At 51.0% G+C, this 15,029-nt stretch overlaps 1 protein-coding gene across 7 annotated transcripts in view; it reads right to left on the bottom strand.

Moving 5' to 3' along the window:
• Positions 1-15,029, bottom strand: part of wdr37 (WD repeat domain 37) — a 176,366-nt gene that overhangs the window by 33,887 nt on the left and 127,450 nt on the right. For all 7 annotated transcript variants that reach the window (XM_072508282.1, XM_072508286.1, XM_072508285.1 and 4 more), the window contains one exon: positions 14,356-14,497. In XM_072508282.1, coding sequence (XP_072364383.1) covers positions 14,356-14,497 — 142 coding nt within the window. The remainder of the gene's footprint in view (positions 1-14,355; positions 14,498-15,029) is intronic.

Below are 15,029 nucleotides of genomic sequence, written 5' to 3'. Positions count from 1 at the left end.
TTCTTTCTAACCATCTTCATTTTACTTGAAGAGGGTCTGCATCAACAGTTATCCAAAATGCCTGCAAGGATACATTTACGATTTTCACAAACATAGACCAGATTTTCACTTCACCTGGTTCAGTCAGTTCATTAAGTGCATCTGTCAGTGGAAGCAAACTACTCTAAATCATACACAAAAAAAGCACCCTACCTAAAACCTCAATTTCCCAAGTGTATAATCCATTGAAACATGGTGTGCCACAAATGTCAATCAAGTCCAGTCTCCTTCATTTATAGCACAAGAGAGTATGGAATGAGACGAGGTTAATTGTTCCATCAAACCTACTCCTTCCAGAGACCGCGAACAATGTATCTTACCACAAAAGCAAAAACTTGTATTTATATGGTGTCTTTCATATGATCTCCGCTTGTTCCAATTTGTGCGAGCATTTGCCACATAAGAATTGAACAACGGTTTTCTGGGATCCAGGTGTGTTGAAAGTTAGTTGTGATTTATTGTGAAGAAGAACTAACTTTGTAAATATGCTGCATTTCACGCAGTACTTTTAAAAAATTCATTTACAGGATGTAGACGTCGCTTTAGGCCAGCATTTATTGCCCATCCCTAGTTGCCCTTCAAAAGGTGGTGTTGAGTTGCCTTCTTGAACCGCTGCTGTCCTTGAGCACCCACTGTGCTATTAAGGAGGGAGTTCCATGATGTTGCCCCAGTGACAGTGAAGGAGTGGCAACATATTTCCAAGTCAGGGTGGTGAGTGACTTGGAGGGGAACCTCCAGGTGGTGGGGTTCCCAGGTATTTGCTGCTCTTGTCCTTCTAGATGGTAGTGGTCGTGGGTTTGGAAAGTGTTGTCTAAGGAACCTTAGTGAGTTACAGCAGTGCACCTTGTAGATGGTACATACAGCTGCCACTGTTCTTCGGCGGTGGAGGGTTTGAATGCTTGTGGAAGGGGGAGCACACGAACAATCAAGCGGGCTGCTTTGTCCAGGGTAGTGTCAAGCTTCTTGAGTGTTGTTGGAGTTGCACCCATCCAGGCAAGTGGAGAGTATTCCATTGCACTCCTGACTTGTGCCTTGTAGATGGTGGATAGGCTTTAGGGTCAGGTGAGTTACTCTCTGTAGGATTCCTAGCGTTTGACCAACCCTAGTAGCCACAGTATTAATGTGGCTAGTCCAGTTCAGTTTCTGATCCATGCTAACCGCCAGGAGGTTGATTGTGGGGGACTCAGCGATGATGAATGCCATTGAATGTCAAGGGACGATGGTTAGATCGTCTCTTGTAGGAGATGGCCATTGCCTGGCACTTGTGTGGCGCGAATGTAACTTGCCACCCCAAGCCTGGATATTGTCCAGGTCTTGCTGTATTTGGACATGGACTGCTTCATTATCTGAGGCGTGCTCGAATGGTGCTGAATATTGTGCCGTCATCTGTAAACATCCCCACTTTTGACCTTATGATGGAAGGGAGGGCACTGATGAAGCAGCTAAAGATGGTTGGGCATAGGACACGACCCTGCATCCTGCAGTGATGTCCTGGAGTTGAGATGATTGATCTCCAACCACCACAACCATCTTTCTTTGTGCAGGTATGACTCCAACCAGCGGAAAGTTCCCCCCACCCTGATTCCCATTGCCTCCAGTTTAGCTCGGGCTTCTTGATGCCAAACTCGGTCAAATGTTGCCTTGATGTCAAGGGCAGTCACTCTCACCTCCGTGAGCAGGTTATTGCTGAGTAAGTGCCGCTTGATATCACTGTTGATGACTCCTTCCATCACTTTGCTGATGATGGATAGGAGACTGATAAGAGTAGTAATTGGCTGGGCTGAATTTGTCGTGTTTCTTGTGTACCGGACACACCTGGGCAATTTTTCACATTGCTGAGTAAATGCCAGTGTTGTAGCTGCTCTGGAACAGTTTGGCTAGGTGTGCGGTAAGTTCTGGAGCACAAGTCTTCAGTACTATTGCTAGGACATTGTCAGGGCCCATAGCCTTTGCAGTGTCCAGTGTCTTCAGCCATTTCTTAATATCGTGTGGAGTGAATCGCATTAGCTGAAGACTGACATCTGTGATGCTGGGGACCTCCGGAGGAGACCGAGATGGATCATCCACTCAGCACTTCTAGCTGAAGTGGATTGTTGCGGATGCCTCAGCCTTGTCTTTTGCATACGTGCTGGGCTCCTCCGTCATTGATGATGGCGATATTTGTGGAGCCTCCTCCTCAAGTGAGTTGTTCAATTGTCCACCACCATTCATGGCTGGATGTGGCAGGACTGCAGAGCTTAGATCTGATGCGTTTGTTGTGGAATTGCTGAGCTCTGTCTATCACTTGCTGCTTATGCTGTTTGGCACACAAGTAGTCCTTTGTAGCGACACCTCATTTTTTGGTATGCCTGATGTTGTTCCTGGCATGCTCTCCTGCACTCTTCATTGAACCAGGGTTGATCTCCTGGCTTGGTGGTAATGGTCGAGTGGGGGATATGCCAGACCAGGTTGTAGATTGCAGTTGAACAAAATTATGCTGCTGCTGATGGCCCACACCCCCCATGGCGCAGTCTTGAGATGCTAGATCTGTTCGTACTCTATCCCATTTAGCACAGTGGTAGTGCCACACAACACGATGGAGGGTATCCTCAATGTGAAGGCAGGACTTTGTTTCCACAAGGACTGCGCATTGGTCACTTCTACCAGCACTGTCATGGTCAAATGCATCTACAAGCAGGCAGATTGGTGAGGATGAAGTCAAGTATGTTTTTCCCTCCTGGTTCCTTCACCACCTGCTGCAGTCCCAGTCTAGCAACTATGTGCTTTAGGACCCGACCAGCTCAGTCTGTGGTGGTACTACCGAGCCACTCTTTGTGATGGACATTGATGTCCCCCACCCAGAGCATATTCTGGCTCCCTTGCCACCCTCAGTGCTTCCTCCAAGTGGTGTTCAACATGGAGGAATACTGATTCATCAGCTGATGGTGGCCGGTACGTGGTAATCAGCAGGAGGTTTCCTTGCCCATGTTTAACCTGAAGCCATGAGACTTCATGGCGTTCAAAGTCGATGTTGAAGACACCCAGGGCAACTCCTTTTTTGTGTTTTCGTGGCAGTTGAATACAAGTATTCACTTACCTATTCTTCATTAACTAGCTACCTCTTGGTTACTAGCTTTTATTTCTACTATTTCAAGTCCCGAAAGACGTGCTTGTTAGGTGAATTGGACTTTCTGAATTCTCTCTCAGTGTACCCGAACAGGCGCCAGAATGTGGCGACTAGTGGCTTTTCACAGTAACTTCATTGCAGTGTTAATGTAAGCCTACTGTGACACTAATGAGGATTATTATTATTCAAGTCCATATTCAATATGCCAGTCAAATAGAGACGATTTACAGACAGCACGTGGCACTTCTTAATGAGATCCTGAACAGGAAATCTGTGCCAGGGCCCCAACTCACGGGTCTCAGTGTTGTTTTCCTAGATATTGAGCAAGTTAAATAAAAGCAAAATACTGTGGATGCAGGAAAACTGAAATGAAAACAAAAGTGCTGGGAATACTCAGCAGATTTGGAGGCATTGGAGAGAAATAGGAGTTAACATTGCAAGCCCTTATATGACAGTTCTGAAGAAGTTGCCAGACTGAACCTGAGTATTTCCAGCACTTTTTGTTTTTATTTCAGGTTAAAACATACTTCAGATCAGGAGAGAATGAGATTTGATTACAGGGTCGGTGGATTACTCTTAAAGCCCGAGGAGAATGAAACTCCTGAAGCATAATCCTTCCCTCCCCCACCTACACACTGAAACCTCTGTGCGTGCTTTTGTCACTTCCAGAGTATAAAACTCTTCTTGCATCAATTCCAACTTGTAAATCTCTCTTTCTCACACTCAGTCCACCCATCTCCTATCCTTTCTGACCACCAATGACACTCAGCCCTCAACATTCAGCCGAAAATGCTTGTGCTCATCGACAAATCCCTCCAGTCTGGATCAAAAAAGAGCCACACAACATTCTGCTATTGTGAAAGTGATAGTTAATGTGTTATGCTAAAAGCTTCAGTTTGGACCTTTTAATGACGGACAAAAAAATAGCAGCGAAAGGATTGGAATCATTTGTTCATTTTTTTTGAGCAATAATATTGGTTTGCAGCATTTGTGACTTTCTTTTTTTCTTTTACGGAGCATTAACACAATCTGGAATGCTTTACAACAGGATGACTTTTGAGACCGAGGCTGTAACATGATTAAAACGTTCAAAAATAATTCAGATGTACAAGAAAAGGATGAGGGGAATGGAAGTACATTGACAGCTCCAGTTGAAGAGCTGATATCAGCATAGTTATGATGTGTCAAATTGTCCTTTCTGTTGTAATTCCATAACTCTACAATCAGTAGTAAACCTCAGTATTATTTATCAATAGTCTGAATGATGGGATGGGGACACACACGCTACAGATACTTGTGCAACTTCATCAAGCGTCATTAGCAGCCAAAGACTGGTTAGCTTATCCTATTTTTAATCACATCTTCCTGTTATGGATCCATTTTTTGGTACAGCTCTCTGGGGATTGAAACAAATCTAGGCTTGGTTGCTACCCAAATGCTGCATTATTGACTTATTATGTTGCACTGATTTAGCAAGCAAAACTGATATTTTACAAACATTTTACAAAACAACGTGCTTAAGTAAAACCAACTCGATCGGATGTTACAGTACCACAATTATTGTGATTTGCGAGTTGGAAGCTCTGCAAGGGTCTGTTGTGAGTCACTCATCATTCAGATTATTGATAAATAATACAGAGTAGATACAACTGATTGTAGAATTATTGGTTATCCAAGTAATCATTAAAAATAAATGAACGTCAGCATTCCCTCGCTTGCATGAAAGAGTAGAATGTGAAATAACAGTATTTCACATGTCAAGCATTTAAGTCGGAACTTGGTAAGTTGATTTTCCGGAATTGAAATGTCATCTTTTTAAAGTTGCTTTGGTACATTTAGCTGGTAATTGCTTTGGAACCAGCTCTGCGAGCTGCTAATACACGTCTTCAAAATAGCTGGTTCCTATTTTGCTGCATGAATCTCAAACAGAGTATTGAAGAGTATAGTTTGCATTGTATATATTGGATTATAGGAGGTATCTTGGCCGATAGTAAAGTTATGATTTTTTGTGAAGAGGATTCTTGTTATTATGGATCAACCAAATAAGTTAGCTTTCCCAATTCGCTCAGTTTTAGTTCAGTGCTGGCAGGAGGCAGAAGGTCAAAGTCCAACTCGAGACTTGAGTTGATTATTTGAGATGACAAGTTCTACAGAGTAATGCGGGATTGCCACAATGTTGGAGGTGCCACCTTTCAGACGAGACGTTAAACAGAATGGTAACTTCACTTCAAAAAGTACTTAATTGGCTGCAGGGTGCTTTGGGGAGCATTCAGGCTGTAATAGGTTCTATATAAAATGGGCCGGTTTAGCTCACTGGGCTAGACAGCTGGTTTGTGATGCAGAACAAGGCCAGCAGCGCGGGTTCAATTCCCATACCGGCTTACCCAAACAGGCGCCGGAATGTGGCGACTAGGGGCTTTTCACAGTAACTTCATACTTGTGACAATAAAAGGTTATTATTATTATTAAAATCCAGGAGAGAAATCAGGGGTGAAATTCTCCGTTATCGGCGCAATGTCCGCCGACCGGCGGCAAAAACGGCGCAAATCCCACCTGTATCACGCCGCCAAAAACGTCGCAAAGTCTCCGGCCCGGAATGGGCTAGCAGCGATGTGACGCTATCCGCGCTGGCTCACGTGGTTCACGCCGTGCGGCGTGACGGCTCATTAAGGACGCGCTGCTCCCCCCACCCGACCGGAACACCCGACCGGATGGCCGCCCGCCGCTCAGCCCCGAGGTTCCAGTCCCGCGACATTGAGGCGCTCCTGGACGCAGTGGAGCAGAGGAGGGACGCCCTGTATCCCGGGCACGGCCGCAGAGTTGCCCCACGCCACAGCCGGCGTCTGTGGAGGGAGGTGGCAGAGGCCGTCACCGCTGTGGCCCTGACTCCACGGACAGGCACCCAGTGCCACAAGAAGGTGAACGACCTCGTCAGAGCAGCCAGGGTGAGCCTCACCCCCCCCTGCCCGATATCCATATCCCCCTCCCCCATATCCCCCCTCCCCCATCTCCCCCCTCCCCCATCTCCCCCCACCCCCATCTCCCCCCCTCCCCCATATCCCCCCCTCCCCCATATCCGCCTTCCCCCATTTCCCCAAGTGAATCCAGCCCTAACCTTAACCTCTGGAATACACGCGCAACCGATGGCGTGCATTCATATACCTGTCTAACACTGTTACCTTTTACCCCTGCCAGCCCCCCCCCCCCCACCCACCCACTCAGGAGAAACGCGCACACAACACCAGGGAGCATGGTGTTCCCTGGAACTGGCTGGCGGACCTGAGGACCGGGAGGTTGCTGATGCAGAGGTCGGAGGCCCACCAGCAAGTGAGCCACCGACAGCCCGTCCCCATATCCCCCCTCCCCCATATCACCTGATCACTGCCTGCGTGTCTAACCATGCATGCTTCATTGTGTATCGCAGGAGCTAACGTCGAGGCACCCATCTCCGCAGATGCAGACCGCCCGCATGATGCCCCTCGGAGACCACGGGGGACGGAGAGACCCGGACCCTCTGGCATGCGACGCCCGCAGGATGCCCCTCGGAGACCACTGGAGATGGAGAGACCTGGAGCAACAGGGAGACGACGCCCCCGTCTCGTGCGGGTGCGACGACGCAGGCGTGTGCTACCCAGCGACGAGAGGGGCAGCCACATGCCCCTGTCACAGCCAAGCCATGAAACTACTACCCAGGACACCACTACCCAGGACACCCCTACCCAGGACACCACTACCCAGGACACCACTACCCAGGACACCACTACCCAGGACACCACTACCCAGGACACCACTACCCAGGACACCACTACCCAGGACACCACTACCCAGGACACCACTACCCAGGAAACTGAAATACAGGACAGTGACACAGATTGGATGGGCGGAGACGAACTGCCACCCCAAAGTGCCATGGACTCAGAGTGGGACGATGCGCACGACACAACGCCACTGCTGTCACCAACACCCTCCACCATCGCAGAGACGCTCACCTCCGTTGGGCACTTTAGTGATGAGGCGTCTGGTACACTCACCGGTGCGCACAACACAGCCGTCCCGGTACAGCAGGTGGAGGTAGGAGCAGCAGAGGGGCCGGGCGGTCGGAGGGCAGCCCAGCCCAAGCGAACATCTGCCGCCCAGATGGATCCCGGGTTCCTGGAGTTACCACACCCACCCATAGATCCGATGCAACCACCGAACCAGAGACGAGCAAAGAGGGTGACGGCCAGCTTGCGGCGGCTGCAGTCGCAGGTGGAGGAGTCCACCCGCGTCCAGGAGCTGGAAGTGGTGCCGGTCATGCGTGCCACCCAGGCCGACACCGCACGGGTGGCTTCCGCGGTGGAGGCAATGGGTGCAACGGTGTCAGACATGGGGAACGGTTTGCGAGGCCTCGGGCTTTCCGTGCAGGCGGCGTCTGTGGCCCAGGACATGGCTGCCCTCTCACAGGAGGCCATGAGCCAGCGGCAGATGGCAGAGGCGCTCAACGCCATGGCCCAGTCTCAGCAGGCCATGGCCCAGTCTCTGCAGTCCATGGCCCAGTCTCAGCAGGCCATCGCTGAGGGCATCGGCGCCATTGCCCATGTGCGAGCCGGCGTCGCACAGTCACAGACAGGGTTTGCCAATCCCCTGAGCTCTATGGCTGCAAACCTGCAGACCCCTGTCGATACCAGCACGGGCCTCCAGGACTGGCAGTGCCAGATGTCGGGTGGGGCGTCGGATGGCCAGTTCGTTCGCATCCCCCACCCATGTAGAGGCCTGGGGGCCATCGGGCACCCCGAGGGAGGAGGAGGTGCTGTGGTCCGTCCCGGGTCCCCCTGTAGGGGAGGTCACGGAATACCGCGACACCTCGGACTCCCCCCCCCCTTCCGTCCCAGGTGCATCAGGTGGGCAACGGGCAGGACAGGCTGGCAGCTCGCCATCCCAGTCGCCCGGGCCGCAGCCTGGCCCATCTAGGCCAGGACGCCCCAGGAAACGGCCGCCAAAGGGATCCCGTGTCAGAGGGCAGGAATCACAGGAGTCCACCTCCAGTTCTGCTGTACTGTCTGGGGAACCACGTAGACGTAGTCATAGGGTCCGTAAGGCCAAACAATTAGACACTGAGTAAGTTGGCACGGGTGCAGGGCACAGATGAGTTTTAGGGGCTAGGGCACGTGCATGAACTCCTTTCGTTATTAAAGTCAATGTTACACCTACAGAAGCTGCCTTTGTGCTCTGTCCAAAGCGTGCGGGGGTGTCATGTACGTCGAGCGCAAGTGTGTGTGTGAGGGGTGGTCTTACTTCAGCCCCAGGTGAGTCTGCCCCCTTCCCCCTGGGCCACCATCAGTATCCCCCCGGGCAGAGGACGGGACCGTGCGCTGCAGTGTCACAGCCGCATGCAGGGATGGTCCGGGTGGATGGTGGTACTGTGGCCATGGGTCAGACATAGTCCAACGATGTGGAGCCAGGAGCTCATCGCAGGGCGGGTTGTCATCATCCTCCATGGCCTGCAATAGACACGCGTCCACCGGCAACTGTGAGAGCCCAGCCGTTGTGCCGCAGGTGGATCGGCAATTGGGGGGGGGGGGGGTGCATGCGGGTGGGGTGGGTGGGGTTGGGGGTGAGGGTGCTGGGTGGGTGGATGGGTGGGGGTGTGGGTGGTCGGCTGTTGCCATGGTGTGCAGTCTGTGGCCATACTACCCGATTCCCACAGCCACCTAGTCAGAGAAGCGGGCGGCTATCAGCCTGTCCCGTGCCCGCTGGCCCAGCCAGTAACGGTGGACAGCCACCCGCCCGTGTCTAGCCCGTCTGCCCTGACCATTGCCCCCACCCCCCTCATCTGGGAGGACTGCGTCTCTTCCTGCTGCTCCTCCACTCCGCCCTCCTCTGCCTGCGGCACATCGCCCCTCTGCTGGGCTATATTGTGCAGGACGCAGCACATCACAATGATGCGGCCGACCCTATCTGACCGATACTGGAGGGCGCCCCCAGAGAGGTCCAGGCACCTGAAACGCATCTTCAGCACGCCAAAGCACCTCTCTATCACTCCCCTTGTCGCTACATGGGCATCATTGTAGCGGTTCTCCTCCTCATTGCGTGGCCTCCGTATAGGCGTCATCAGCCACGATTGCAGTGGGTTGCCCCTGTCGCTCAGCAACCAGCCCCTCAGCCGGGGATGGCGTCCCTCGTACATGCCGGTGATGTATGACCGCGACAACACGTATGAGTCGTGTACACTGCCCGGGTAACGGGCGCAGTCGTGCAGGATCATCATGCGGTGGTCGCAGACCACCTGTATGTTCATCGAATAGGTCCCCTTCCTATTGGTGAACACGGCCCTGTTATCTGCAGGTGGCCGCACGGCGACGTGCATCCCATCAATCGCGCCCTGGACCATGGGGAACCCGGCCACGGCAGAGAAGCCCACGGCCCGGGCATCTTGGCTGGCCCGGTCCACAGGGAAGCGGCTGTAGCGGTGCGCCATGGCATACAGGGCGTCTGTCACTGCCCGGATGCACCGGTGCACCGATGTCTGCGATATGCCGGACAGGTCCCCACTCGGTGCCTGCCCCTCCTCCCCCTCCTCGTCCTGTCGGTCAGGTGTCCCTCCAGCCTGGTCGGCTGCCGCCTGCCCCTCTGCGGCAGCCTGTGCCGCCTCTCTGGCACGCTCCTCCTCCTCATCCAGGGAAACATGGACATTGGCGGCTGCCGCCACGGCGGCCAACATCGCTGGCTGATCGGAAAACATGACGGCCTGGAAGGGGGGACGACGACACGACATGTCATCATTGCCCATACCCCCTCCTCCCCCCAGCCAGGTGGCATGGACCACATGGGTCCGACTGTTGGAGGCTGGCACCTGGCCAGGTGGACCAACTTACTTGCCCCCCCCCCCCCCATCCCTCCCCGGCACAGACCCCCCCCCCCCATCCCCCTCCCCGGCACGGACCCCATCCCCCTCCCCGGCACGGACCCCCCCCCCCCCCCAATCCCCCACCCCTGCACGGACCCCATCCTCCCCCCCGGCACGGACCCCATCCTCCTCCCCCGCACGGACCCCCCCCCCATCCCCCTCCCCGGCACGGACCCCATCCTCCTCTCCGGCACGGACCACCCCCCCCCCCCCCCCAATCCTCCTCCCCGGCACGGACCCCATCCCCCTCCCCGGCACGGAGCCCACGCCCCCATCCCCCTCCCCGGCACGGACCCCCCCCCCCCCCATCCCCCTCCCCGGCACGGACCCCATCCTCCTCCCCGGCATGGACCCCCCCCATCCCCCTCCCCGGCACGGACCCCATCCTCCTCCCGGCACAGACCCCATCCTCCTCCCCGGCACGGACTCCATCCCCCTCCCCGGCACGGACCCCCCCATCCTCCTCCCTGGCACGGACCCCATCCTCCTCCCCGGCACGGACCCCATCCCCCTCCCGGCACGGACCCCATCCTCCTCCCCGGCACTCACCCCCCCTCCCGGCACTCCCCCGGAGCCCAGCCCACACTAACCACCCCCCCCCCCCCCGCCGCACACACACGCACAAAACCCTACACACACCTCTCCCCCACACATTCAGACTGCGGCCACGCCATCGCCTCTCCAGCGGCCAACCCCCCAGGCCGTCACCCACCTCCACGCTGGTCGGGGTAAACCTTGAGCACAGGTGGACGCCGATTGAAAGGTGGTTTGATTTACGCCGACGTGACCCGTCATCACGTCGGCGGGACTTCGGCCCATTCGGACGGGAGGATATCGGCAGCCCCAAAATCCATTGCCTTGCGCCCACCCGTGCCATTCTCCGAGGTGTGCGGCGCCATTGACGACCCGCCGACTTTTCTCCCTTCGGAGACTTCGGCTGGCAGCGGGGGCGGAATTCACGGCGGCCAACGGCCATTCTCCGACCCGCTGGGGGGTCAGAGAATCTCGCCCCAGAAGTCTTTGTATGCAATGATTGTGACAATCTGGAGTATGCTGCCTGAAAGGCTGGCAGAAGCAGAAAAGGGAATTTTACACCTGAAATGGAGAAACTTTCAGGGTTCTGGATGAAAGGGCATGGGATTGGGACTAATTGGATAGCTCCTTCAAAAGAACTAACACAGGCACGAAGGGCCGAATGGCCTTCTCCTGTGCTGCATGATTCTACAAACGGCAATTTCTTTGAATATATTTACAATGCATGTCTGGAATAAGCCAAATCTTAATATCTCCATTTGATTTAAAAAATGTAAACCAACAGATGTACCGTTAACAGCAGAATGGAAAATGCCATTTGCAAATTTGACCTTAAGCATTGTTTGTCACAGAAACATCGCTAGCTTAATAGCTCCATCTACTGGATAGAATCTATGCAACCAGACATGTATAAGAGAATCCCAGACGCAAGTACAGTGACAGCATAGTTTCATAAAACAGCAAGACTTTATTAATAATTAAATTAAGATTAATTTATGGAATGCCAGAAGAATGGCCTACTTCTTATGGGAACTGGTATCAATGTGGTACTTGCATGTGAGGAAGACTGTCTGCCTCCTTCCTCCAATTCCTTTATAATCCTCATCCATCTTTGACAATGCCGCATCTTGCTTTTAAATTTAGATTATTCTAGTTGAGTAATATGGACATTTTTAATACTTAAAATCACCTGTACTCATTTTAAAAAGGTTTAAAATATTAAACGGTCCTGCCTGTTTCACTAAAAAATACAGATGGCCCTAATAATCTTTCTCCAAGACTATTGTTTGATATGTTCTGGAATGGTGCAGTTATGACCGCGAGGACGAGGAGTAACTCAGAACTTCTGAACATAAATACATTCCGCAAACACCAATACAGCAGCTTCTGTAAAGTCACACCAACATTTGTCTCAGCATTAATTCCAACTTCAATTTGCTATGAGAAAAGACTCTGAGCTATACAACAGAATTCAACTTGCGAAGATACTTTCAAGCCACATGCATGGTTAAAACAAAGTATTTCTTTCAACTGAATAGGTTATTGCGATACTTTTCCGAAGTACAAAGAAAATTCCTTTGAGAAGAGCAGCAAATGAACATTTTTAAAAATTAATAAATTAGGTTACATACAGATGATTCATAATTAATTAATCTTTCAGTTTTTCCATGGATACTTTCCCCCTTTACCCTTCTCCTGAAGATAATGGCAGGGGGCACTGCTCCTCAAACAGCACTACAGTCTCCACAAATGCCTACAGTATGATTTTTAGCTGAAACTATTTTCCTTGATGAGCTAGGCTATGGCAAATGGCAGAAGTTTTTTCCATGTACATAACTTACATGGAATCACATACAATATACAGCTCAGAAACTGTCCCAACACCCTGCTTTTATGCCAAGGTTTTACCCAACACCAGTCATCTCCCATTCCATCGGCCTGATCTCAGCCTTCCAGCATAAATCTCCAGCCTGTACAAAGATGGCCTGATTGAGGCAGGCCTGCTTCGGAAGGCCAAAAGCCACTGGAGCAGATAGGTGGATTGGAGGAGTGAGGTACATCGTTGAGAGGTAGAGGAATCCAATGATGGTCAGTTGTAAGGGGAGTCAGTCCAATGGTGGACAGGGGACAGATTGCAGGGTGGAAAGAGTGAGTGTTATAGAGTAGCCTGTTATATCTAGAGGAAAGGTGTTTTGCCTCAAACAAGGTGGATTAAAGCAACTTTTATTGAACAATGCTGAATGAGGTACAATGCTTCTGTTCCATAATCTCCACTCTGGTCTAAAATAGGTCTGAGAGAGACAAAACCAATCATTCGAGATGATAAAACAATATTTTTTTCTAAACTCCAAAATCAAACAAGCAAAAAATATAACGTAGTCCTACCAACCATAGAATCATAGAATTTACAGTGCAGAAGGAGGCCATTTGGCCCATTGAGTCTGCACCGACTCTTGGAAAGAGCACCATACTTAAGCCCACGCTTCCACCCTATCCCAGTGACCCCACCAAATCTTTTTGGACACTAAGGGTAATTTATCATGGCCAATCTACCTACCCTGCACATCTTTGGACTGTGGGAGGAAACCGGAGCATCCGGAGGAAACCCACGCACACACGGGGAGGATGTGCAGACTCCACATAGACAGTGACCCAAGTCGGGAATCGAACCTGGGACCCTGGAGCTGTGAAGCAACTGTGCTAACCACTGTGCTACCAAGCTCAGCCAAATGACTCTTCTCTGAGCATTTGCTTTTTATAGATGAGTCACTTTTAAAAGAAGTGTGATTCAAAAAGAACAAAAATAGCCAGAAAAAAGTGGAGGCCTTTTTTTGAATCTTTGAAAGTGCCATTCAAACTAAAAGTTAAAAGCAAATTACTGCGGATGCTGGAATCTGATCCAAAAACAGAAAATACTGGACAATCTCAGAAGGTCTGACAGCATCTGTGGAGAGAAAAGGGAGCTAACATTTCGAGTCTGGATCACTCTAGATGAAACTAAAAGTTAATTGTTTGAATAAACATGCTATGAGAAATAGATTGCTTTTGCGGCCTTGTAACCAAAGCAAGTAACATATCTCTCACTGTTTTTCGGCTTTCAGGAGAATTATTCTTTTTAAATTAAAGTTTGCTTTTTTACACTATACAGGAAATGGATGAAACGGTTATTATTTACAAGTTGTTCCTTTTTGGCAGCCCCCCCCCCCCCGCCCCCATCCCTTTTCTTCGGTCCCCGGGTCCTTTCCTAGGCCCTTCCCTTCATGGTAGCTTTATGAGGAGCCCTCTGGTCCCTATGTCGGTCTCTTCCTGGGTTCCCCTTTGGGGTTTCCTCAGGTCTCTTCCCCCCTGTTGCCCCCTCCCACTCATTCCTGTATGCTCTCTGTGGCCCTGGAGGTTCCCATGCATCCACCCCGCACTCCCACCCCCCTGATTTGTCCGTTGTTGGCTTTGAACAGGTCTTGGAATAGGTCAATGAATGGCCCCCATGCTTTGTGGGGCCATTCATTGACCTATTCCTCGGTCAATGTACTTGACCTTCTCCATGATGGAGAAATTCCGATAGGTCTGCCAGCCAGTCTGCAGGATTCTCCGGCAGGCGATTAGGGAAGCAAATGCAAGGGCATCGGCCCTCTTCCCCATCTGAAGTTCTGGCTGGTCTGATACCCCAAAGACAGCCATTCTCAGGCATGGCTCCACCCTCACCCCCACAACCATAGACATCGCCTTGAAGAAGGTTTCAGGAGAAATATGACAGTAGACCTTCAAAGATTAAAAATTTCAAGACACTCACTCTGTGTGACCCTGAAAGACATTCACCGAGTGTATTGAAGGGTCTCGAAAATCCCAGAGACGGAAGGTGGTGTCACGCGATGATGTTACCACAAGGCGCTGAGTAGGGTGAGTACAACAATGGGTTAACTCTTGGTCGTGTCCTGACAAGGAGGAAGAAGCAGGACAGATTGTGGGGTCAATTTATTTTCATAACATTAAATCAAAATTGTATTTGTTTTGCTTTTAAAATCCCAAGCAAGCCAGAGCCAAATTTACTTATCCCGTTTTCTTTCGGAAATCTCCAATGGGCATTTTCGACTGTCGGTTTAGATGCAGAGACTAATTTATCAAATTGACATTATCTGTGCTTACTGGCTGAAGCCACAAGCAGCAATATTAAAGAATTCCCATAACAGAAATATAATTGAGCAGACAGGAACATGGAATTCAGAAAAAAATCTGTGACACAAAACTATTCTAGAAACATTTTGAATTTAAAGAAGTTCACAGCTCGACATGGATTTCAAGGGAGATAAATTGCAATGCTTTTTTAAAAAGTTAAATCATGTAGAATACTTAGCACAAAGTATACTCCACTAAATTGATTCATTTCTAAGTGCTACAAAAGCAATATCTATATACCTCTCAGTTTCTTGCAGTCACCATCTTGCTTATGTGATTCATGTTTTACAA

Source organism: Scyliorhinus torazame, chromosome 6, assembly GCF_047496885.1.
Source record: "Scyliorhinus torazame isolate Kashiwa2021f chromosome 6, sScyTor2.1, whole genome shotgun sequence".
Classification (NCBI taxonomy): Eukaryota; Metazoa; Chordata; class Chondrichthyes; order Carcharhiniformes; family Scyliorhinidae; genus Scyliorhinus; species Scyliorhinus torazame.
The sequence above is the reverse complement of the archived record's forward strand: the minus strand, read 5'-3'. Positions and strand labels throughout refer to the sequence as shown.